The sequence below is a fragment of the Manacus candei genome, unplaced genomic scaffold, assembly GCF_025592945.1.
Source record: "Manacus candei isolate 608988 ecotype Guabito, Panama unplaced genomic scaffold, ASM2559294v1 h1tg000048l, whole genome shotgun sequence".
NCBI lineage: Eukaryota > Metazoa > Chordata > Aves > Passeriformes > Pipridae > Manacus > Manacus candei.
Window position 1 is genome coordinate 15,213,142 of NW_026138096.1, and position 25,055 is coordinate 15,238,196.

Consider the following 25,055-nt stretch of genomic DNA (forward strand, 5'->3'; position numbering starts at 1 on the left):
GTTGCTCCAAGCCTTGTCCAACCTGGCCTGGAATTCCCTGATATTTGTGGCTTTGCCTACCTCTCTTCCCATGAATCATTTCGTGTTCTTTGTCCCCCCTTTCTTTTTGCTGACCCTGGAATTGGTTGTTTCATTCCCTCCCTTTGGTTAAATCGATCTGATGTTTGTCCATGTCATGGTCCAGAAAGAAGCTGGTTGTATCCTTCTTATCCCACACCTTCAGGGTGACACTGGGAATTGGATACAGGAGAGGTCACCAGATACTCTCAGGACTGAACTGTTGGGTTGGGACTTGATGTTTTGAGGAAAACTCCTTGTCCTCTGCTGTTTGAATTGAATTTTGCAGGAAAATGCTGGAGCAATGTGATATTTAATGGTATTAAATGCAGTATAATATATTAAATATATATAAGATATGCAGCTTATATTGTACCAGCCATGGTGTGGGCACAGCCCCAGGGCAGGGATTGTCCCCCTGTGCTGGCACTGCTGAGGCACCTCCAGCCCTGGGGTTCTGGGACCCTCAGACAGGAGAGACATGGAGGGGCTGGAGCGTGTGCAGGGAAGGGAAGGGAGCTGGGAAGGGGCTGGAGCAGCAGGAGCAGCTGAGGGAGCTGGGGGGGCTCAGCCTGGAGAAAAGGAGGCTCAGGGGGGACCTTCTGGCTCTGCAACCCCCTGACAGGAGGGGGGAGCCAGGGGGAAGTCGGGTTCTTTTCCCAAAAAAACAAGCAGCAGGACAAGGGGAAACAGCCTCAGGTTGCACCAGGAGAAGTTTAGGTTGGATATTGGGGAAAAATTCCTCCTGGGAAGGTTTTTCCATCCCTGGCACAGCTGCCCAGGGCAGTGGTGGAGTCCCCATCCCTAGAGGGATTTCAAATCCCTGTGGATGTGGCACTTGGGGACATGGGTCAGTGGTGGCCTTGGCAGTGCTGAGGGGGATGGTTGGACTGGATGATCTCAGAGGGCTTTTCCAACCTGAAGGATTCTGTGATTGCAAATCCGAAGGAATGTTGGATGTAGTGGTTCGACCCCACTCAGTTGCTGCTCACCCTCCACCTCCTCAGAAGATCTGGAGGGATTTAAAATCCCTGTGGATGTGGCCCTTGGGGACATGAGCCAGTGGTGGCCTTGGGGTCAGTGATGGCTTTGGGGGAACAGTTGGACTCGATGATCTCGAAGGGCTTTTCCAACCTGACCAGTTGAATGATTTTATATTTCAACTCAACCCTGAATTGGGATAATTTGAATTCCCTGAATGAACCTTTCCTCTTTTCCAGGGCGCCCGAGAAACCTTCGAGAGCTACTACAGGAAGCAGAGGAGAAAACAAGCCCGGCTGGTCCTGCAGCCTCCTTCCAACATGGTACCTCCATCCCTGCTCCCTGGGACATCCCCAAAATTCCCAGTGGCTCTTGGGCCACCTCAGTTTTAATCTTTATCTCCTCTCTCTTCCTTGCAGCACGAAACCTTGGATGGCTACAGGAAGTATTTTAATCAAATCGTAGGGTAGGTGTTCTTTTTATACCCTTTTTTATTCCCTTTTTATACCCCCCCAGAAAAAGGGGAGAGGATGAGGAATGTTGGAATTTTTGATGGTCCTTTAGGCCCAAAAGAGGGAAATGAAAGGTGGTTTGTGCTTTTGAAGTGTTGCAGAGTGGATTTTATGGCACCAATGGGAGCGTGGAGGGACCTGCCAGCTCTTGGAGCAGCCAGTGGATTTCTGGGAATTTCTGGGAATTCGAGGATAAATAACCTCTGTGCACTCTGTGCACCTTCTTGCCCCACTGATGAGGGGAACAGGCCCTCTGCCTTAATTATCCTTGCATATTTAATAGTCATTCTGTGATGGTTTTCCTTGGAAAGGAGGTGATTTTCAACCCCCTGGTCTTTATTATCACTCCCAAATTTCACACGAGTCTTCCAAACCCATCCCAGCTCCAAGAGGAGGCTTCCAAAGACTTTTTAATCCATCAAACCCAGGGGATAATTGGATATTTTCATCACCACGTGCTAATAATTTCAATATCTAATTATCACCATCACAAATCCAGTGCTGGGCTGGATTTCCTCAGCAAAACACCTCTGAGATTTTTGGGATTTGGGGGGTTTAAAACATCCCCTGTCACTCTCCCTCCCTAAAAATAGGGGTTTTTGGAGCAGCACATTCCAGAACTGGGGGTTGGAGTGAACTCCCTGGCTCTAAATTGTTGTGAGGGTTTGGGATATCTGGATGGGAGAGAGGATTTTTCCCTCCACCTAAAACATTTTCCCCGGAGTTAAAGCATTTTCCCTGTAAATAAAACCCTTTCCCCTGTAAATAAAACCCTTTTCCCTGTATATAAAGCCCTTTTCCCTGTATATAAAGCCCTTTTCCCTGTATATAAAGCCCTTTTCCCAGTAATTAAAACATTTTCCCTGCAGTTCAAGGATTTTCCCTACATTTAGAGCATTTTTCCTTGGAGATAAACCACTTTCCCTGTATTTCCAGCATTTTCCCCTGCAACTGGAGCATTTTCCCTGCAGATAAATCATTTTTCCCTTCATTTAGAAGACTTTTCCTTGCACTTAAAACACTCTCCTTGTATTTAAAGCATTAAATACATTAAACATTTAAACATTACCAGCTAAAACATTTTTCCCTTTCCCTGAAACGTTTTTCCCTGCAATTTGAGCAGTTTCCCTGTATTTAAAGCATTTTTCCCTGTCCTTAAAACATTATTCCCTGCAGTGAAAACATTTCTTCCTGCAGCTAAAGCGTTTTCCCTGGAAATAAAGCCCTTTTTTTCTGGAAATAAAGCCCTTTTCCCTGGAAATAAAGCCCTTTTTTCTGGAAATAAAGCCCTTTTCCCTGGAAATAAAACCCTTTCCCCCGTAATTTAAACATTTTCCCTGCAGTTAAAGCATTTTTCCCTGCAGTTGGAACATTTTTCCCTGCAATTAGACCTTTTTTCCCGGCATTTAAATAATTTCTCCCTGTATTTAAATCATTTTTCCCTGCATTGAGATATTTTCCCTGCATTTAAATAATTTTTCCCTGTATTTAAATCGTTTTCCTCTGCATTTAAATCATTTTCCCTTGCATTTAAATAATTTTTTCCCTGCATTTAAATAATTTTCTCTGCATTTGGAGCATTTTCCCCTGCAGATAAAACCCTTTTCCCTGCAATTAGACCATTTTTTCCTGGCATTTAAATCATTTTTCCCCTGCATTTAAATCATTTTTCCCTGCATTTAAATCATTTTCCTCTGCAGTTAAATAATTTTCTCTGCAGTTGGAGCATTTTTCCCTGCAGATAAACCCTTTTCCCTGCAATTAGAGCAATTTTCCCTGCATTTAAATCCTTTTTCCCTGCATTTAAATAATTTTTCCTGGCGTTTAAATAATTTTTCCCTGTATTTAAATCACTTCCCCCCTGCATTTAAATAATATTTCCCTGCATTTAAATCATTTTCCCCTGCATTTAAATAATTTTTCCCTGCAGTTGGAACATTTTTCCCTGCAGTTGGAACATTTTTCCCTGCAGATAAAGCCCTTTTCCCTGCAATTAGACCATTTTTCCTGGCATTTAAATAATTTTCCCCTGCATTTAAATGATTTTCCCCTGCATTTAAATCATTTTTTCCCTGCAGTTAAAGCATTTTCCCTGCAGATAAAACATTTTTCCCTGCAGATAAAACCCTTTTCCCTGCCATTAGACCATTTTTCTTGGCATTTAAATAATTTTCCCCTGTATTTTAATCATTTTTCCCTGCATTTAGATATTTTTTCCCTGCATTTAAATAATTTTCCCCTGCATTTAAATGATTTTTCCTGCGTTTAAATAATTTTTCTCTGTATTTAAATCATTTTCCTCTGCATTTAAATAATTTTCCCTGCAGTTGGAGCATTTTCCCCTGCAGATAAAATGTTTTTCCCTGCAGATAAAACCCTTTTCCCTGCAATTAGAGCAATTTTCCCTGCATTAAAATCATTTTTCCCTGCATTAAAATCATTTTTCCCTGCATTTAAATAATTTTTTCCTGCATTTAAATAATTTTCCCCTGCATTTAAATCATTTTTTCCTGCATTTAAATCATTTTCCTCTGCATTAAAATAATTTTTTCCCTGCAGTTGGAGCATTTTCCCCTGCAATTAGAGCAATTTTCCCCTGCATTTGAATCATTTTTCCCTGTCTTTAAATACCTTTTCCCTGCAGTTAGATAATTTTTCCCTGCATTTAAATCATTTTTCCCTGCATTTAAATGATTTTCCTCTGCATTTAATTGATTTTTTCCTGTATTTAAATCATTTTTCCCTGCATGTAAAGCATTTCCCCTGCAGTTGGAGCATTTTCCCCTGCAGATAAAACCCTTTTCCCTGCAATTAGACCATTTTTCCTGGCATTTAAATAATTTTCCCCTGTATTTAAATCATTTTCCCTGCAATTAGATAATTTTTCCCTACATTTAAATAATTTTCCCCTGTATTTAAATTATTTTCGCCTGCATTTAAATAATGTTTCCCTACATTTAAATAAGTTTTTCCCTGCATTTAAATCATTTCCCCCTGCATTTAAATCATTTTCCTCTGCATTTAAATCATTTTCCCTGCAGTTGGAGCATTTTCCCCTGCAGATAAAACATCTTTCCCTGCAGATAAAAAACATTTTCCCCTGCAATTAGAGCATTTTCCCCTGCAGATAAAACCCTCTTCCCTGCAATCAGACCATTTTTCCTGGCATTTAAATCATTTTCCCCTGTATTTAAAGAATTTTCTCCTGCATTTTAATCATTTTCCCCTGCATTTAAAGCATTTTCCCCTTTATTTAAATAATTTTTCCCTGCATTTAAATATTTTTCTCTACATTTAAATAATTTTCCCCTGCATTTAAATAATGTTTCCTTGCATTCAAATAATTTTCCCCTGCATTTAAATCAATTTTTCCCTTCATTTAAATCATTTTCCCTGCAATTAGACCATTTTCTCCTGCAGATAAAACCCTCTTCCCTGCAATCAGACCATTTTTCCTGTCATTTAAATCATTTTCCCCTGCATTTAAATAATTTTTCCTGCATTTCAATCATTTTTCCCTGCATTGAAATATTTCAAATGTGCCTCCAACCCTCTCTTCCCGGATGCGCCGATCCCGCGTCTCCGTTCCCGGGGCTGTCTCCGGGTCTCTCCGGAGCAGGAATGTGATGGCAGGGCTGTTGTCCCCTCTCCTCAGGTTCTTCGTGGTGGAGGATCACATCCTGCACACCACGCAGGGCTTGGTCAACCGGGCCTACCTGGATGAGCTGTGGGAAATGGCCTTGTCCAAAACCATCGCCGCGCTCCGGACGCACTCGGTGAGTCATGGAATCACAGAATCGTAGAATCATGGAATCAGAGAATCATAGAATCGTAGACTCATAGAATCATAGAAACATAGAATCAGAGAATCACAAAATCATAGAGAATCATGGAATTATAGAAACATAGAATCACAGAATCAGAGAATCAGGGAATCATAGAGTCATAGAATCATAGAATCATAGAAACAGAATCACAGAATCATAGAATCACAGAATCACAGAATCAGAGAATCATAGAATCACAGAATCATAGAAACATACAATCACAGAATCACAGAATCACAGAGTCATAGAATCATAGAGTCATAAAATCATAGAAGCACAGAATCATAGAATCAGAGAGTCATTGAATCATAGAATCATAGAAACATATAATCATTGAATCATAGAATCACAGAATCATAGAATCATAGAGTCATAGAATCAGAGAATCACAGAAACATAGAATCATAGAATCAGAAAATCAGAGAATCACAGAATCATAGAATTGTAGAACCGTAGAATCATAGAATTGTAGAATCATAGAATCGCAGAATCAGCTGGGTTGGAAGGGACCTCCGAGATCATCAAGTCCAACCCTTGATCCAACCCCGCTGTGGTTCCCAGCCCATGGCACTGATGCCACATCCAGTCTGTCCTTAAACACCTCCAGGGACGGAGAATCCCCCACTTCCCTGGGCAGCCCATTCCAATGGCTGAGCACCCTCTCTGCAAAGAAATTCTTTCTAATCTCCAACCTAAACCTCCCCTGGCACAGCTCAAGACCCAGCCCTCTTGTCTTGCTGATCATTGCCTGGGAAAAGAGCCCAACCCCCAGCTGGCTCCCCCCTCCTGTCAGGGAGTTGCAGAGAGTGAGGAGGTCTCCCCTGAGCCTCCTCTTCTCCAGGCTGAACCCCCCCAGCTCCCTCAGCCTCTCCTCACAGCACTTGGGCTCCAGTCCCTTGCCCAGCCTCGTTGCTCTTCCCTGGACCTGCTCCAGGACCTCAATGTCCTTCCTTGGCTGTGACCTGATGTGCTTTAATATTGGCTTTTTAAAATTATTCCTTGTTTTCCCTCTGTTTCCAACGACTGTTTGAAGAACAGCACGAAGGCACACGGCTCATTCCCATTCCCTGGTTGTTTTCCCCTCCCGATTTGCTTCGTTTCCCAAAAAACTCAGTATTTTGGAGCAGCAAACAGTGGGTTTATGTTCTTCTCGTTATTTCACTGATGGTTTTTGAGAAGCACCAGCAGAGGGAGTTAATTTGTCCCCAAAAAACAGGGGGGAAAAAAGCATTTCTTTGGCACATTCCTGGAGAGGGACCAGGGACAGCACCCAGGGAATGGCTGGAGCTGTGCCAGGGCAGGCTCAGGTTGGATCTCAGGGAAAGGTTCTTCCCCCAGAGGCTGGTTGGCACTGCCCAGGCTCCCCAGGGCAGTGGGCACAGCCCCAAGGCTGCCAGAGCTCCAGGAGGGTTTGGCTGATCCTCTGGGGCACAGGGTGGGACTCTTGGGGCTGGGCCTGTGCAGGGCTGAGGGTTGGACTGGATGGTCCTTGGGGGTCCCTTCCAGCTCAGGATGTTCTGGGTTCTGTGAAATCCTGGCTGGGCTGAGCTGGGTGGAAGGAGACGCCTCCACTCGTGTCCTCGTGGTCCTTTTATTTGTAGAAGGGGAGTGAGGTACTGACCAGCAAAACAGGTTGGAAAATCAGCTTAGCCAGGATGGTGGAGACATTCCTGTCCAGGACAAGGCAGGATTGGGATTGTTCTCCTCTTACATGTGCTCTTTGAGCTTTGCAGGACACGTTTGGCTGATCCTCTGGGGCACAGGGTGTGACCTTGGGAATGGTCCTGTGCAGGGTTGGACTGGCTGATCCCTGTGGGTCCCTTCCAGCTCAGCACATTCAGTGACTCTGTGACTCATTGGAGTGTGACCCAGTTTGATAACGGGATCCAAGAATCCTGGAACAGTTTGGGGTGGAAGGGACCTTCAGGACCATCTTGTTCCCTCAAAGTTCACAGCCTGAATGAGCTTAAAAAAACAGAGCCAGTTGCAAAAAATGTACTTTTTTTGCCAGTTTTGTATCACCTGACACGATGTTGTGCTGGCTCAGCATTCATTGGGGGGTGGAAAATTCTGACAGTAAAAGGCAAATCTTGTGATGTGCTTGAGGACTTTGTTCAGGGAGGGTTTGGACAACGCTCTCAGGGACAGGGTGGGATTGTTGGGGTGTCCTGGGCAGGGCCAGGGGTTGAACTGGATGATCCTTGTGGGTCCCTTCCAGCTCAGCACATTCTGTGATTAATGAGTTTCTGCAAGTCTGTTTTTAAATTGTTGGGCTCCATGAAATACAAAGTGTTGAGACCCTGATGCCCCACAGCTCCCTGGGGTTGGCAGAGCAGGGGCTGCAGATCTGCATCTGATGGGGTGTCTGGGAACGTGGGGGGAAACCCAAAGGTTCTTTGCTGGGAAAACCCTAAAATTTCTGTGTGCAGACACAAAAAGCTGCTGGTTCCAAACCACACCGAGTTCTGTAGAATGTGCTCATGACTTCAGCTTGGCAGGTGGGGATAATCCATGGGGAGTGACAGGACAAGTGGGAATGGCTTCCCACTGCCAGAAGGCAGGGTTAGATGGAATATTGGGAAGGAATTCTTGACTGTGATGGTGGGGAGACCCTGTCCCAGGTTAGGCAGAGAAGCTGTGGCTGAACCTGGATCCCTGGAAATGTCCAAGGCCAGGCTGGAGTAACCTGGGATAGTGGAAGGCCCATGCCAGGGTGTGGAATCAGCAGGATTGACAGTCCCAACACAAACCATTCCATGTTTCTGGAGCTCCTCTGCTCTGGAGCCAGGCTGGGAGAGCTGGGGGGGTTCCCCTGGAGAAGAGAAGGTTCCAGGGAGAGCTGAGAGCCCCTGGCAGGGCCTGAAGGGGCTCCAGGAGAGCTGGAGAGGGACAAGGGATGAGGGGGAATGGCTTCCCACTGGAAAAGTGAAGATTTAGATTGGATATTGGAAAGAAATCCTTCCCTATGAGGGTGGTGAGGAACTGGAATAAATTTCCCAGAGAAGCTGTGGCTGCCCCTGGATCCCTGGAAGTGTCCAAGACCAGGTTGGATGGGGCTTGGAGCAACCTGGGCTGGTGGAGGGTGTCCTTGCCCATGGCAGGGGGATGGAATGAGATGGTCTGGAAGATCCCTTCCAACCCAACCCATTCCATGACTCCTCTCTGGACCTGGAGCTCGTCGGGCCGAGGGACCACAGGAGCTTCCCGGTGTTCCCCGAGTCCATCCCAGCAGTCGTGTTGCCTGGAAAGCTGCCTCCTTCCCCTGAGCTCCCGTGTTCCTAAACACAGAGCTGAACACCCCACTGGGTTGTAAACCCGTGTTTGTTTTCCTTTCAAGTGGGATTTTCTCCGAGGTGGGACCGTGAGGGGGGGCCGGGCCCGACCGCGGGGCTCCTCAGTTCCCCTCGCCTTTGTTGCCCTCCCAGGGTTGTTTCAAGTGATGCCAAACTTGCTGCGTGAAGTGGCTGCCAGGAGAGGGCTTTGCAGGAGTCAGGGAGCGTTCCATGATCTCCCAGCACCGCTCCTGTGGTCATCACCCCTTTTTCTCTGGGCACAGCTCCCCCTCCAGCTCCCCCACACACACCAGTGCCCTCCATCCCATGCTGGGGCCTGAGGGGAGCTCCCACCTTGGGGAGGTTGTTTCAGTTCTTCCAGTTCAGCCAAATTTGTCCCTGGATTTTCTTCCTCGCCGCAGACAGGGACATCTTCTATCACTTCTGAGAGCTTTAGGGCGTTATCTTTCCTTCTGACTCTTTTTTTTTTTGGACAGTGAGCTGGAAAACGTGTGTCTTCCAGCCTTTCCCACTGATTAATGGAGTTGTTCCTCCTGGAGTTTCCAGTGAGCTTTAAATCTGTTCCCTTTAAATCCGCTTCTCTTTCCAGCTCGTGATCCCTGATTCTATATTTGGGCAAAATCTGCCTGAGACTTTACATGTTTCAGCACAGGGAGGCTTTTCTGTGTCCAGAGTGAGCACGTGGGGGACAGGGGATGGCTCTGGGGGGGGACACCAGCCCTGTCACTGCACTCAGTTGTGTCTTTAGGGTTTTGAGCAGCGTCCTGACCTACAATAAATCCTCGTGTTGGAGTTCTGACCATTAATTTGTTGGAATACAAGAAGTTTTCCCTCAGCCCGAGCCGCTGATGCTTCATTACCATCAGACACAACACAGTAAATATTGGATGAGGAGCTGCTGGCGTCCTGCTCTGCCAGTGGTGTTGATTTGCTTCATCTCCTCTCGCTCTCCCAGCAGCTCCTGGGGAATCTTAGAGACACTTCAGGTATCTCTGGAGCACCCAAAGTCCTTCTTCATCATGGAGAGCCTGGAGAGGGGCATTAGGAGGAGAGATACCCTTATCACCCCCCCTGCCCTGGCCCTGGGTGACACTGCTGCAGGATAAAAGCTGCTGGTCATTAGGCCCTGCATTTATTATCGCTCCAGAGATAACACAGGAGGGCTGAGGGCAGGATTTTTTTCCGTGTTGTGAACTTTAAACCCATGTTTTCCTCTCTCCCCTTCTTTCCAGTCCTACTGCTCCGACCCGAGCCTGGTGTTAGACTTGAAGAACCTCATTGTCCTCTTTGCTGACACACTCCAGGTACACAGTGGGTGGGGACCACTCCTTCTCTCACTCCATGGTCCTGCTGCCCACAGATGTGCCCACCACAGGGTTCAACAACTGGTGGGGGCTGGATGTGGTGGTCTGGCTTCTTTTTTGGGGTGTCAGTGCATGGATTGTGGCACCTGAGGGACAACCTGCTTTGCTTGGTGCCTCAGAGTGGCCAAGGACCAAACCTTTGATAGTCCTTGGTCCTACCCTTGGTAAATCAGCCCCTAAATCCCTCCACCAGCACCATTTACCTCTGGGGTGGGGATAGAGGAGGGTTTGCCCACGTGCTCCCTGTTGAACAGAGAAAATAAATCTTCACCTGCCTGTTGGTGGCTTTTTTTCCCCCTGAAGTTTCTCTCTTCCCTCATCCCAGGGCTATGGCTTCCCAGTGAACCAGCTCTTTGACATGCTGTTGGAGATCCAGGACCAGTACAGTGAAACCCTCCTGAAGAAATGGTCAGGAGTTTTCAGGTAAGAGGCTCTTCCAGCAGACCCAGGAGATGCCCCTCACGGAGGCATTTTGGCCCCTAAATAAAATCTTTTGAGGGACTAATCAGAGAATCACAAATGTTTTGGGCTGGAAGGGGTAAAGCTCATCTTGTTCCACCCCCTGCCATGGGCAGGGACACCTTCCACCATCCCAGGTTGCTCCAAGCCCCATCCAACCTGGCCTTGGACACTTCCAGGGATGGGGAAAGCACCATAATTGCGAGGTCATGTTTAAATTTTGGGCAGCAGTAAGGTTCAGTAAGATCCTGGACTTTTCCTGGAGCAGGGAGAGCCAGTTTAAATAGAGTTGTGGGGATCCTGCGTGTGCTGGACAAGGTCATGGTTTCATTATGGAGCTCACATGGACACTCAGGAGATGGAAGGATGCAAAAATCTGGGGTTACAGTAAAGTTAGTGTGGAAAATGGACATGGAGCTGCTGGAGAGAGTCCAGAGGAGGCCCCGGAGCTGCTGCCAGGGCTGGAGCCCCTCTGCTCTGGAGCCAGGCTGGGAGAGCTGGGGGGGTTCCCCTGGAGAAGAGAAGGCTCCAGGGAGAGCTGAGAGCCCCTGGCAGGGCCTGAAGGGGCTCCAGGAGAGCTGGAGAGGGACTGGGGACAAGGCATGGAGGGACAGGACACAGGGAATGGCTTCCCAGTGCCAGAAGGCAGGGATAGATGGGATATTGGGAAGGAATTGCTGGCAGGGAGGGTGTTAAGGCCCTGTCCCAGGTTGGGCAGAGAAGCTGTGGCTGCCCCTGGATCCCTGGAAGTGTCCAAGACCAGGTTGGAGCAACCTGGGCTAGTGGGAGGTGTCCCTACCCATGGCAGGGGTGGCACTGGATGATCTTTAAGGTCCCTTCAACCCAAACCATTCCATGATTCCATGATATTGTGCCCTTGCTCCATCACCAAGCTGTGGGTGTCTCGGGACATCAGTGGCACATCCCTGTGCTGCTCCTGTGGGTTTGTGGGATCCCATCTTGGACTGACACCTCCTCCTGGGAACTTCCTGACCTGGCAGAGCTGTGGGTCCTCTCCTGCCAGAGCTTTCTTCCTGACTTTTCTTTCCTTTTCCTAGAAATATACTTGACTCAGACAACTACAGCCCCATCCCGGTGTCAAATGAAGAACTTTATAAGAAAATAGTTGGACAGTTCCCATTCCAGGACGCTGAACTTGAAAAGGTGAGTCTTGGAATGAGTCTTGGAATGGGGAAAATGGCCTCGTGTGGCCGCTGGTGCAGGAAAACCCCACAGCCTCAGCAGGGATGTGGAGAACTGCAAATGGGAGCATCAAAAATCATCCAAATCAACCTCCCCACACCAAATAAACAGCAAAAAAAGAAAGCAGGACCAGGGAACAGAGCAAATATCCCTTCCATGTGTTGCATTTCTCCGGGTCTGGATGAGGAAAACCTCGATGCTTTTGTTTTCATATCAGGGTGTGCAATCAGCTGAGCAGTCCTTGCAACGCACAGGAGACTAAAAATATCCACTTGCACTGGTATTATTCCCATTTTATGAACCATGTTCTTGACTTTTATTTGTCTTAATCTCATATTTAAAGAAAAAGAGCCCAACAGGGTGGTGTATCTTGGCTTTTCTACAAGTACCTGCTCCCAAAACCGATGTGTATCCAAGTCTGATGGAGCCAGTGCCCCTTAAATCCTGCTTGGCCTTCTGGCACCCAGGAAACTCCATCCCTGGGGAACTTCATTAGGAATTGGAGGGGGTCTGATCCAGATTTCAGGAAGTCTTTGTCCTTCCCCCAAAATTAAGTCACGGGGTCCAGGGTCTGACTGTGTTACTGCACCTCCCTCTGCTGCAAGGAAGAGCTGGATGGGAAATTTGGGGTAGGAAAACCTGTTTCCTGTTGGTTTTTGGTGTTTTAAGCAAATTCTCACCTCGGGCAGCACCTGGGGGAGGTGACCAAGCAAAACACCTCGTGCATGGGGGGAGAGAAGCGTCAGGGAGTTCTCCCAGGGGGTGTTTTCCTCTAAGGGAGGGATTTGGGAGAGGAAATGAGGGTCCTGTTTTCTGCCTGCTCCCTCTGAGCTGCAAATCTCCTTCCAGGCTCCAAACCCCTCCTGCACTCCATTTGTAAGTGATTCTGTGACCTTTCACTGGGCTGAAGTGTTTATCCAACACCCCAGAAATGCCCTGTTGTCTCTTTGGCTAAATCCTGGAATCGATCTGACCGCTGGGAACACGCTGCTGGAAAGCAATCGTGTGTCTCCTGGTAGATGGCTGCTCTTGCATGGAATTCTCTCCTGTGTTTTTTTACAGCAACCCTTTCCAAAGAAGTTCCCCTTCTCCGAGTTTGTGCCTAAAGTTTACAATCAGATCAAGGAATTCATCTACGCCTGCCTGAAGTTCTCGGAGGACCTTCACCTGAGGTAGGACATTCACACCCGGGGTTCTTTGCTCTCAGAGAGCTCAGAGGTGTAAAATATAAATTCTTTTCCTCAGCTTTTCCTGTTGTTCAGCTGTTTGGATAAACCCTGGCCAGGCTGGAAGTGGCTGGTGGCCTCCTTGGAGCGGTGGTATCTTCCAAGGGCTGGTCCTGTCTTCAAAACTACCTCGTGGAGGGGAAGGTCATGGAATGGTTTGGGTTGGAAAGGAGCTTAAAAGTCATCCAGTGCCACCCTCTGCCATGGTGGATGGGCACTTGGGCAACCTTCCACTAGCCCAGGTTGCTCCAAGCCCCTTTCAACCTGGCCTTGGACACTTCCAGGGAAAACAGCCCAGGACAACCACAGCTGTAGGAAAACTGAGGGAGCCGTTTCCTCCGAAAAGCTTCTGGAGTTGTGGGAAAGAAATGAACCTGGTTGTCTCAAGAAAGGTGGTGGTGTCCACTCCTCGTTGGGTCAGGGCCTCCTAGAACATCTCTGACCTCCCCTTGGCCCTCCCCCAGACTGTGAATCCCGTGATTCCAGGGATGTGTTGTCAGGAAGGCTCTGGGGGGGGAGGTTGGATTTTTGTGCCTTAACGAGTTTCGGCTCCTGGTTTTGGGGCTTTGTTTTTCTTGCTTCTCCTGGGAGTTTACATACAAATAACGCTATTTTTTTTGTTGTTTTTTAAAAGCCTGCAAAATATTCCGCGTGTTTACCCTCCTCTCTCCCCATCCCAAGGTGCTTTGATGCTGGTTTTATCCCTGTGTACGTGTGTGAGGTTGAAAACCAACTGTATTTGCCAGAAACTGCGAGTTGGTGCTTTTGTTTTCTTGCACTCAGAATCGTTTCCAGCTTGGTAGAGGCAGAAAAACTGACACCAAGGGTTTTACTGGATGCAGGGATGCTTCTTCCCTTCAGGATTTTTACTGGATGGAAGGATCCTCCTTCCCTTCCACGTGCAGAGCTCTACTAGCAAGAGGTGGGAGTTGCAGGAGGAGGGTTTCATATCCTGGCCATGACCTGACATGGAGCTGCTGCAGAGAGTCCAGGCTCTGGAAATGCTCCTGGGGCTGGAGCCCCTCTGCTCTGGAGCCAGGCTGGGATGGCACTGGGTGGGCTTTAAGGTTCCTTCCCACCCAACCCATCCCAGGATTCTGGAGCCCCTCTGCTCTGGAGCCAGGCTGGGAGAGCTGGGGGGGTTCCCCTGGAGAAGAGAAGGCTCCAGGGAGAACTGAGAGCCCCTGGTAGGGCCTAAAGGGGCTCCAGGAGAGCTGGAGAGGGACTGGGGACAAGGCATGGAGGGACAGCACACAGGGAATGGCTTCCCACTGGAAAAGTGAAGATTTAAATGGGATATTGGGCAGGAATTCCTGGCTGTGAGGGTGGTGAGACCCTGTCCCAGGTTGGGCAGAGAAGCTGTGGCTGCCCCTGGATCCCTGGAAGTGTTCAGGAAGTTGCTCCAAGGCCTGTCCAACCTGGGATAATGGAAGGTGTCCCTGCCCATGGCAGGGATTGGAACGAGATGAGGTTTAAAATCCCTTCCAACCTGAGCCATTCCACGATTGCCCCAGTGCTGACATGAAGGTGGTCTAGCGCTCTGGGCCCTCCCCAGACATTTTGGAGCCCACACGAGGCCTTTCAGGGTCTGAATTCCCTCCCTCCCAGCCAGGGACACTGATCTGGGGAGGCACTTTCTTCTCCCCCTCCCACCGGAGGCCGCGGCAGCTCCGTGGTCTCTGTGGGATCCCGGGACGTTCCTCTCCCCACGTTCCCCCTCAGACTTTCACCAGTGGCAGGTTGTTCTCTTTGGTGGCTCCCGGGGCTCTTAACCCGGGGGTCACCATGAAGCCTCTCGGTTTCTGGGGCCGACACCTCGCTCCGATTTCACACGGACGCTGCTTTCACCCAACCCCTCCCCTGGCGCTCCCCCCAGCCCCGGCCTTGTGCCCCTCACCATTACTGGGATGATTGGCCTTGTCAGGGAAGGGAGGAAAACCGTCCCCTTGGGGTCCCTCCTCGGGGGTCCCCTTGGGCAGGTTATTAAAATTCCTTTCGACATCGGCTTTTCCAGCCCTTTCTGAGGAGCTGGGGGATGGGAGCCCGGCTCTGCCTTTTGCCAGCCAAACATTTGGAATATTTCTCTGAAAACCCCTGTTGACACTTTCTTCATTTCACCCTGACAGCTTGAATTAGGTTTTATTAGGGAGCCTGGCTACAAAGCCGGCAGCCAGTTTCCTTTCTCTTTCCCTTTCTTTTTCTTCCTTGGTTGTCATTTCTGTCACACCCCGGAGCGAGCGGGGTCAGCCCGTCAGTCACGGGGGGCCTGGAGGTCACAGCTACTGCCACGGGATACAGGACATCAGCTGTCATTAACCCAGACAGTTCCCTTCAAGATTCCGAGCTCTTTTCCCAAAGAGCAGAGCCCGGGGTGGAAAATGGAGCTCTTTTTTTTTTTTTTTCCCCCTCTCCCCCTAATTATTATTTTTTCATAATTATTTTTTTTTTAAACTCCCTCCTTGTGTTTGTTGATGGGAGTTTTCCCCCCTTTATGTTGCTGCTCCTGTGAAAGTTCTTTTGCTCTTCGTGTGTTTGAAGAAAATTTGGAGCCCCGTGTGGATTTATAGGACTTATAAATTATTTCTCTTAAATAATTAAGAGAAAGAAAACCCCCTTTATAAATTCAGCAGTTTCCTCTTTGTTACAAGTGTGTTTTGAGTTCATCAGGTTGTCTTGAAAAGTATCTGCTCGCTGGAAGGCTTCCTCTTTTTCAATTTCCCATTGAAAAGATAGGGAATATCTTTGGGAAACAGTGGGTGGAAGGGATGGGATGGGAGCTCTAATCTACCAAGACTTCAGTTGTTTGGGTTTGAGGTGGGTTGCTTTGCAAACTAAACACCAATCCTGAAAGAACTCGGGGTGCAAAGCACTGAGAAGGATTGAAGTGTGTCAAGTTAGTAAAAAGAAAATTATCTAAAAATGAGAGGTTTGAAGAACTAAAATCAGGGAGGACCTTTGGAATTTGGCTGTGGAAGAGAGGAGGTAAATGGAGTTTCTTTGGCAGCTCATGTTGCTGCTCCTCCTGTGTTCCTGGAGGGGTGGGAGTGCTGCAGCTGCTCCTGGTTGTAGGCTGAGTGTGGATTGTTGGGAACAACCCCAGCACTGCTAAATCCCACCAGTTGGGAGCTGATACATCAGATTCCTCACAGCCAGGAATTCCTTCCCAATATCCCATCTATCCCTGCCCTCTGGCACTGGGAAGTCATTCCCCTTGTCTTGTCCTTCCATGCTTTGTCCCCAGTCCCTCTCCAGCTCTCCTGGAGCCCCTTCAGGCCCTGCCAGGGGCTCTCAGCTCTCCCTGGAGCCTTCTCTTCTCCAGGGGAACCCCCCCAGCTCTCCCAGCCTGGCTCCAGAGCATCCAAGACCATCTCATTCCACCCCCTGCCATGGGCCTTTTCATGGAACGCTTCCATTTTGTCCTTACTCGGTGTGTGGAGCCCACGGGAGACAGAGCATGAGGAAATGGCCTCAAGTTGTGCCAGGGGAGGTTTAGGTTGGATATTGGGAAATTCCTTCATGGAAAAAGTTCCCCATCCCTGGCCCAGCTGCCCAGGGCAGTGGTGGAGTCCCCATCCCTGGAGGGGTTTAAAAACCCCGTGGATGTGACATGATTTAGTGCTTGTACATGCCTTGGCAGTGTTGGGGGATGGCTGTTCTCGTTGTTTTGGAGGCCTTTTCCAACCTTAAGGATTCTGAGATTCCACAAGAACGGGCAGGAACGCCGCCGGGACAGGGAGAAAGCTCGGTTTGAAGTTCTTTGAAGAAATAGAAGCAGCCTGGAATTCCTGAGCTTGTCCTTACCCTGGAGGTGGGGGGGGGATGTTCCTGCAGATAAGTGAGAGATTGCAGCCAGCCCTGGGCTCCCAAGGGGTTGGTGACCCCACAGCCCTGGCAGAGCAGCAGCACCCGGATCCTGCTGGGAGTGTGACGGTCCCGGGGCGTTCCCGCAGCCAGGCAGTGCCTCCCGTGTTGGATCGGGATTTCCTGGTGACAGGTTGACATTTGGGTTTTAAACCCAAGTTTTTCCAGCCCTGTAAATTTGGTTGCTGTGTCGGTTTAGTGAGGAAAAGCTGATGTTGTGTCCAAATCCCGGGGTTTTCATCCGGGCTTTCTGGGTTCCAGGTGATTCCTGGAGCTCCAGGTACCACCTGCACTTCCAACCTCCACCATCCTCTGTGACTCCCTGTATGTTGCATCTCAGGATTTCCTAAGGAAAATGATAGAATCATGGAATGCTTTGGGTTGGAAGGGACATTAAAGATCATCTCATTCCACCCCCTGCCATGGGCAGGGACACCTTCCATTATCCCAGGTTGCTCCAACCTGGCCTTGGACACTTGCAGGGATCCAGGGGCAGCCACAGCTTCTCTGCCCAACCTGGGCCAGGGCCACCCCACCCTCCCAGCCAGGAATTCCTTCCCAATATCCCATCCAACTCACCCTCCTTAGCTTAAGTCCACTCCCCCTTGTCCTGTCCCCCCATCCCTTGTCCAAAGTCCTTCTCCAATCCCAAAAGACCCTCAGTGTTTGTACCAGCATTCAGCTTTGTGTATTTTTTGCTCTCTAAACACTTTTTTCCACCCCTCTGAACATGGATCCAGCCCTTTCTGCTTCCCCACCCCCTTCCCAGTTTTCCCACCCTTTGGCTTTGCATCTCCTCAGGTGTCTTTTTTACCATCCCTAGATCCAAAAGAGGGTTGGATTTGGTTGCTCTGGCTGTATTTAACCCTTGTGTTCTCTGCTGGAGTGGACTGGGATCTCTGGTTTTTCCTGGGATATGATGGACAGCCTGGGGGGAGTGGCATGATGAGATTTGAGGTTTATGTTAGAATTGTTTTTTTAACTTATCTCTGACTAAAACCTTCTTTGAGAGCCCTTCCCATAAACATAGAGCCCAGGAAAACCCATTTGCTGGTTTCTTCTCCTCCCTTCTGCCTTTGATTTCTCTTCCATGGTTCATAAAACCCAAATGGACACGTCAAAACCCCGGGAGAAGGAGCCAAGGGGTCCTTCTGGGACATGAAGTGGGATAGCAGGAGGAAAATAAACTCCCTGGGATCAGTGATGATCTAAAAGGGACCCACACAGAGATTTTGGCTGCTGGCTTTGGGTTTAAGTTCTTGGGAGCTGCTGGTCCTGCTCCTCTGCGTCCAACTGGGAAGCAGACAGTGGAACCATTTAGCTTGGAAAAGCCAACTTCTAAAGATCAGGGAAAAAGGAAATGTTGGAGGAACCTGTTGGGCAGTGCAGTGTGGCAGGGGGGTTGTGCAGCTGGGCTTTACCTTGGGAAAAGGCACCAGGACATGAGTTTCTCCTGGAATTCCGGTCGTGGCTTTGCTCAGGGATGCGGATGGGCAGCAGTGTTTGCCACTTCTCCTGGGAATTTCACAGGATCAAGGAACATTCAGAACTGGAAGGGACCCACAGAACCCAACTCTGAAGTGAATGGCCCAGTTTGAGGGATTTCAGTGCAATTCCCAGGCAGCAGCACAAGGAAGGGCCGGAATAACTTCAGAAAAGGAGCTGACTGAGTGATGCCGGAATATGGGAAGGATGAGCAGTTCCAGGAGCTGCTGTGGGCACAGAATCCTTGTTGGAGGAGGCTCAGTCCTGCCTTCCCGAGCATCAGGCCCTGCTGGAGCAGCACTTGGAGCAGATGCACCCAACCAGCATTAAACAGGCACAGAAATTTGGGAAGTGGGAGCAGGACACGGGCGGGCAGTGCCCGTTCCCAGCCCAGCAGGAACTCCAACAGCAGCATCCCAACATCCCCCAGCAGCGAGGAAACCTCAGGGATTGCTTTTGTTTCTCCTGTCAATCCCAGCTTTGTACCGTGGCCCCTTTGTCAGGTGGAGCAGGAGCAGGAGCCAAAGGTCACGGGCTCCATTTACCGGGAGCCTCCAAGTTATTAACACGTCTCAGCATTCCCGGGGGGAATTCCCTGTGCCCTCTCCTGCTGGAGGCAAAGCCTGTGGTGTCAGGGCTAATGCAGGGCCAAGGGCAGATCAAAGGAGCCTCTGGCAGGGCGGGTTTCCCAAACTTCCTTCGGAAAGGAGAGGTGCCACCGGCCACATGTTGGAGGGGCACAAAGACAAACTCCCAAATTCCAGCGATGCTGAAGTTGCAACCACCTGGAAAAGGGCAGGAATGTGTTGTAGGAGCTTCCAGTCTGATGCTCCGAGGGCTGGAGCCAGGCTGGGAGAGCTGGGGGGGTTCCCCTGGAGAAGAGAAGGCTCCAGGGAGAGCTGAGAGCCCCTGGCAGGGCCTAAAGGGGCTCCAGGAGAGCTGGAGAGGGACTGGGGACAAGGCATGGAGGGACAGCACACAGGGAATGGCTTCCCACTGCCAGAGGGCAGGGTTAGATGGGATATTGGGAAGGAATTCCTGGCTGTGAGGGTGGGGAGGCCTTGGCACAAGTTGGGCAGAGAAGCTCTGGCTGCCCCTGGATCCCTAGAAGTGTCCAAGGCCAGGTTGGAGCAACCTGGTCTAGTGGAAGGTGTCCCTGCCCATGGCAGGGGGTGGGAAATAGGTAGCTTTTAAAATCCCTTCCAACCCAAACCATTCTGTGGTTTTATGACGCAGTTAAAAAGCCATGGGAAGGTTGAGAGGGGTATTTTGGGATATTTGAGTCGTTTTTTTCCCCCACTGGAGATCTTTTCCTTTCTGTGCTGAACATGCAGGTCTCCAGTGCAGGGCAGTGGCTTGGCCACGAGGCTTTTGCTGGTGCCCACGGGCAGCTCTTCCTTGGGCTGGACCATCCCCTGGGAGAGGAGAGGCTCAGGGGTGTACATGGAAGGACAGGACAGGACAACTGGGAGTGGCTTCCCACTGGAAAAGTGAAGATTTAAATTGGATATTGGAAAGAAATCCTTCCATGTGAGGGTGATGAACTGGAATAAATTTCTCAGAGAAACTGTGGCTGCCCCTGGATCCCTGGAAGGGTCCAAGGCCAGGTTGGATGGGGCTTGGAGCAACCTGGGCTAGTGGAAGGTGTCCCTGCCCATGGCAGGGCATGGAACTGGATGGTCTTTAAGGTCCCTTCCAACCCAAACCATTCTGTTATTCCATGATTTCCAGGGTAGGGTGACAGAAGGGGGTTTGGAGCATTACTGTGAAATATTTGGTTGGAAAACAGCGATGGAACCACGGAGCGAGAAACTGTGTTGTGGGAAAGAGGAGCTTTTCTGCTGTTGTTTTTGAATTTTGCACTCCTTTGATTCTGGGGAATGTTCTGTGTCTGAGGCTCAGGTTTAGGACATGTTAGTCCCCCTTCCTGACCTAAACAGTTGGAATTTCCATATATATCAGTATGTCAGCAGCTGTAAGCGTTGCATGGACGACGACAGGTGAGGTGGGAGAGCGTTGAGAAGGAAGGGGACAAAGATGATTTTCTTTTCATGGACTGTTTTGCAAACCTCTCTTGCAATTCCCCCCTTTTCCAGCTCCACCGAGGTCGACGACATGATCCGGAAATCCACGAACCTGCTGCTGACCCGGACGCTGAGCAACTGTTTACAGACGGTCATCAAGAGGAGAAACGTGGGGCTGACGGAGGTGGGACGTGGGTTTGGGGTGGTGGGACAAGGGGGAACGGCCTCCAGCTGCCAGAGGGCAGGGTTAGATGGGATATTGGGAAGGAATTGGGATCATCGCTCACTTGGATCGTGCCAGCCGTGGGTTTCTTACCTGACTTTTCCTTTCCCCCAAGCAGAGGTCCCAAAGCTTCTCTGGGCACCCTCTTCCAGTCCTGCACCACCTTCCCAATGACTTTGTTGTCCTGATATCCACACTGAACCTCCCCGATGTGACCATCACCCTTCCCATGTCATCCAGCACCACCAAGAGTTGGACTCTGTGATCTTTTGTAGTGTCACTTCAATGTTCCTGTGCCTAAACCACTGAAATCACTGATTAATCCAATCTCATTCAGATTTGTGAGTGTTTCAAAACCATTCCTGTAGAGGAGGTGGCTCCAGACGACCACACCACACTCCAACAATTCAATTATAACTTAATAATAGTTCTACAGCAATTATAATTAATCCAGCATTATGATGCCTTCTGGGTCTGTGAGAGATCTGGTCGCCACCAGCACCCTCCCAAAAGCCAAACCTGGTGGTTTCTTTGTTTTGCCTCAGTGTGATGCTGCTGGGTGTCACTCCAGGTGTGGGTTGTTTAGGGTTCACTGGCAGACAGAAGACTTTTTTTTGCCTTCTGATTTGTCAGGGCAGTTTTTTTTTTGGGAGGCCTGTCGTGCTTGGGCAGGGCTGACACGAGCCCTGAGTGACAGCTGAGTGTAGGAAAGTCATTAGGAATAATCATCTCCCGTGGTGTCAGTGGCTGTCATGGGAAAGGCTTTCACCCCCAAATTATCTTTTATTTAAGTTTCTGCTGTTGGTAAAGGAGGAGACACTTTGAGTCCAGAGCAAAGCTCCCTGTGTTTGCACAGCACCAGCTTTTCACACCAGAATTCCTTGGATTTAACCTCGGATTTAACCTCCCTGGCTTTGTGAGCACCACGGTTGAACCCCTTTTTTTTTGTTGTTTTTTGCCTTTACAGCTCGTGCAGATTATCATAAACACGACCCATCTGGAGAAATCCTGCAAGTTCCTCGAGGAATTCATCACCAACATCACCAACGTGCTTCCGGAAACTGTGCACACGACGAAGCTCTACGGGACCACCACCTTCAAGGTGAGAGATCCAGGGGCTCCACCTCCAGGAGGAGCTGCTGGTGGGCAGTTGGAGAGCGTGGATTTGGAGTTGTAGGCAGCTGGGCTGAGCCAGAAGATGGTTTGGTCATATTTTGGGAAGTTTGTGCCGTCACTTTTGGGTTCCTTTGCAGCATTGCTTTTGTCGAGATCCTGAGAGTTTGTAGCCTTGACTTACAGCCCTGATTATCTAAAGGATGATGATAATCATCATTATCATCATCATCATCAGGCTTTTGACCAAAAGCCTGATAATTTATTTATTTTTAAAATGAATTTTCATTTTGCTGTTCATGTCTGGCCGTGAACCTCTCAACCCCAAAGGAGAACAGACTTGCAGAGCTTTACATTTCTGTACCTTTGCACTCCTTTTAGCAGTATTCCCTAAAAATCAAGGCTGACAGGAACTCACAGACTTCCCAGTCTTGAAATCCTACCCCAGGAGTGTTCACACACATACTTTATGTGGAATCTTAAGGCCATGATGGGTCAAGTGTGGGGTGTTTGAATTGTGTCCCATGGGAACAGCAGGGAATTGGTTGGGTGAGCTTTGCCCTTAGGATAACTAAGCAGGAGACTAAGACCTGTCCTCAGGGAAGTCCATTCTGGCATCACCCACCTATTTGGCCTAAAGCTGAGTTTCCTGCCTTATTTTGGCAGGGGGTCTCCTCTGTGGCCTCCTGCACCCCACACCTTTTGGTTTGGTGGGTCTCAACCCTTTTCCATACGGGATGTTCCTCTTCCATCCTCCACTAGATTTGTCCCAAGGTTGCTTCAGAGGCAGAATCCCCCTGGACCCGGTGGCACCTGTCCCACCAACCTGACTGCCCTGAGGCTTCAGCAGCCTCGTGGGTGCTCCCTGAGCTTCGGGTTGTGCCACCTTCAGGCCTGAGAGGGAGGATTTGTGGTGTGGAGACCCCACCCCACGCAGCGTGTCCCTCGCAGGACGCCCGGCACGCGGCCGAGGAGGAGATCTACACCAACCTCAACCAGAAGATCGACCAGTTCCTGCAGCTGGCAGACTACGACTGGATGGCCCTGGAGCCGGGCAGCCGGGCCAGCGACTACCTGGTGGATCTCATCGGCTTCCTGCGCAGCACCTTCGCCGTGTTCACCCACCTCCCGGTAAGGCGCCGCCGCCAACTCCCTTCCTGTTCCCATCCAGCCATCCCACGGTGTTGTTGGAATTCCAGGTTGCTCAAACTCGATGGTGTGTGGTGGAAATGGGGCCTCGTGCTGTCGGTTCTGACGTAAAAAACAATAATCCAGTTTTAAAGTGACGCATATTTCACGTGTTCCCAAGAGTTTGGGTTTCCTGAGAGTCTCCCCAGTTGTTTGCAGGTCTCTTTACACACAACTGAGGCACCATCACAGCCCACCGTGCACCAGGAGGGTCATCCTTCACTTCCCACCTGTATTTTTAGGGAAAGGTTCTTCCCCCAGAGGGTGGTTGGGCACTACCCAGGCTCTCCAGGGCAGTGGGCACAGCCCCAAGGCTGCCAGAGCTCCAGGAGGGTCTGGATGATCCTCTGGGGCACAGGGTGGGACTCCTGGGGCTGGGCCTGTGCAGGACTCGATGATCCCTGGGGGCCCTTTCCAGCTCAGCACATTCTGTGATTTTGGCTATTTTAATCTTCAGCTTGATGACCATCCAGCATTTTTTTTTTCAAAGATATCCACTCTTTGAGTGTCTTATTTGAACTACAGATACATTTCCAAGTGTTTGTCAAGCCACTGGTGCCTTCCATCAAAATCCTGCTCCGTTGGAAGGCAGCCTGTGTTTCTTTCTTCTCTCCGCTGTCTAAAATACCCCCGTGTGTTTATGCTGTTGTTGCCATCAAAAATGTGGTTTGTGTTGCTTTTTGCACTTGGCTGAGTAGTGTCTCGTTGGGTAGGAAAAACAGAATCATCAGGGAGTCTCATTTTTGCTCAAAAAGCTTTTTTTCCCCCCTCTTTAAATAAGATTTGTTCTGAGCTGTCTGGGTATACCCGGAGGAGGATCTGGGATCAGCAGGTATTTTGGAACAGCAAATCCACTGAACTCTGCTTTTAGTTGTTCTAAAAGCAAATTTCAGATCTTTTTTACTGGGCCTGTGATTTATTTGTTGTTCCTGGGTGCCTAGGATTGTGCCCACACTGGGCACACTGGGCATCTTTCATGAGCTTGGGTATAAACAGGAAGAGAAGATTTAACAGTCCCCAGCGGTGGTTTCCTTCATCCTGCTTGTTTGTTCCCTGTGATTCCTCTTCTGGAAGGTTGTTCCAGCCCTCCAGAGCTGTTTTAGGAGGTGTTACAGCCCCAAAGTTGTGCTCCTGTCTTTGGCCATCCCAATCCCAATAGGAAGGTCTGGGAGCAGGGTGGAGCTGAGGATTTGCTGTGGATGGAAAGGGAAATGGAAATGGCTTTCCTGGTGTTGTTGGGGAGAAGGGGCTTCCTTAGCTCTGTTATCTCTGGAATAAACTGCTAAATAAAGTGTTACCTTCTGTGCAGAGGGATTGGAAGGGCTTTTATCCATCTTCTCGTCCAGGTTTGTTGCCAAAAACTCCCCTCCACTGGCATCTGGGTGGTGTGGCTGAGCGTGGCCCGGGTGTGGGGACCTTCCGGAGCCAGGAGGTGCTTGGAAATGGCTGGAGTTCTCCTCAGAAAAAGGGAGATGGTGCTCTACAGGGGTGGAGACCACTCCCAGGAATCCTACTGGGAATGCTTAATGGGATTAGACAGGGAGATTGGTGTCTGCAGCGGAGCGTGGAGCTCGACCAGCAGGAGAGATGAGGCTGGGGAGGGAGCCCACGGTGATGGATGAGGTTGGACCTGGAGCAATTTGTCTTCCTTAAATATTAATGTTTCCTCTTGGAGTGAGTTGGGATTGTCTGGGGGGGGTTGGGAGGACACTCATTGCTCTAAAAAGCACCGAGATGGATAGAACCATAGAACCATAGAATCATAGAATCACAGAATCATAGAATCACAGAATCAGCTGGGTTGGAAGGGACCTCTGAGATCATCAAGTCCAACCCTTGATCCAACCCCACTGTGGTTCCCAGCCCATGGCACTGATGCCACATCCAGTCTGTCCTTAAACACCTCCAGGGATGGAGAATCCACCACTTCCCTGGGCAGCCCATTCCAATGGCTGAGCACCCTCTCTGCAAAGAAATTCTTTCTAATCTCCAACCTAACCCTCCCCTGGCACAGCTGAAGACCCAGCCCTCTTGTCTTGCTGATGGTTGCCTGGGAAAAGAACCCAACCCCCCCTGGCTCCCCCCTCCTGTCAGGGAGTTGCAGAGAGTGAGGAGGTCTCCCCTGAGCCTCCTCTTCTCCAGGCTGAACAGCCCCAGCTCCCTCAGCCTCTCCTCACAGCACTTGTGCTCCAGACCCTTCCCCAGCCTCGTTGCTCTCCTCTGGACCTGCTCCAGCCCC

General features: G+C 49.6%; 1 protein-coding gene across 6 annotated transcripts in view; it reads left to right on the forward strand.

The window, feature by feature from the left end:
* Positions 1-25,055, forward strand: part of EXOC6B (exocyst complex component 6B) — a 329,969-nt gene that overhangs the window by 197,383 nt on the left and 107,531 nt on the right. For all 6 annotated transcript variants that reach the window (XM_051798180.1, XM_051798176.1, XM_051798177.1 and 3 more), the window contains 10 exons: positions 1,278-1,361; positions 1,458-1,504; positions 5,206-5,326; positions 9,903-9,974; positions 10,360-10,457; positions 11,552-11,657; positions 12,759-12,868; positions 20,365-20,476; positions 21,483-21,617; positions 22,580-22,759. In XM_051798180.1, coding sequence (XP_051654140.1) covers positions 1,278-1,361; positions 1,458-1,504; positions 5,206-5,326; positions 9,903-9,974; positions 10,360-10,457; positions 11,552-11,657; positions 12,759-12,868; positions 20,365-20,476; positions 21,483-21,617; positions 22,580-22,759 — 1,065 coding nt within the window. The remainder of the gene's footprint in view (positions 1-1,277; positions 1,362-1,457; positions 1,505-5,205; positions 5,327-9,902; positions 9,975-10,359; positions 10,458-11,551; positions 11,658-12,758; positions 12,869-20,364; positions 20,477-21,482; positions 21,618-22,579; positions 22,760-25,055) is intronic.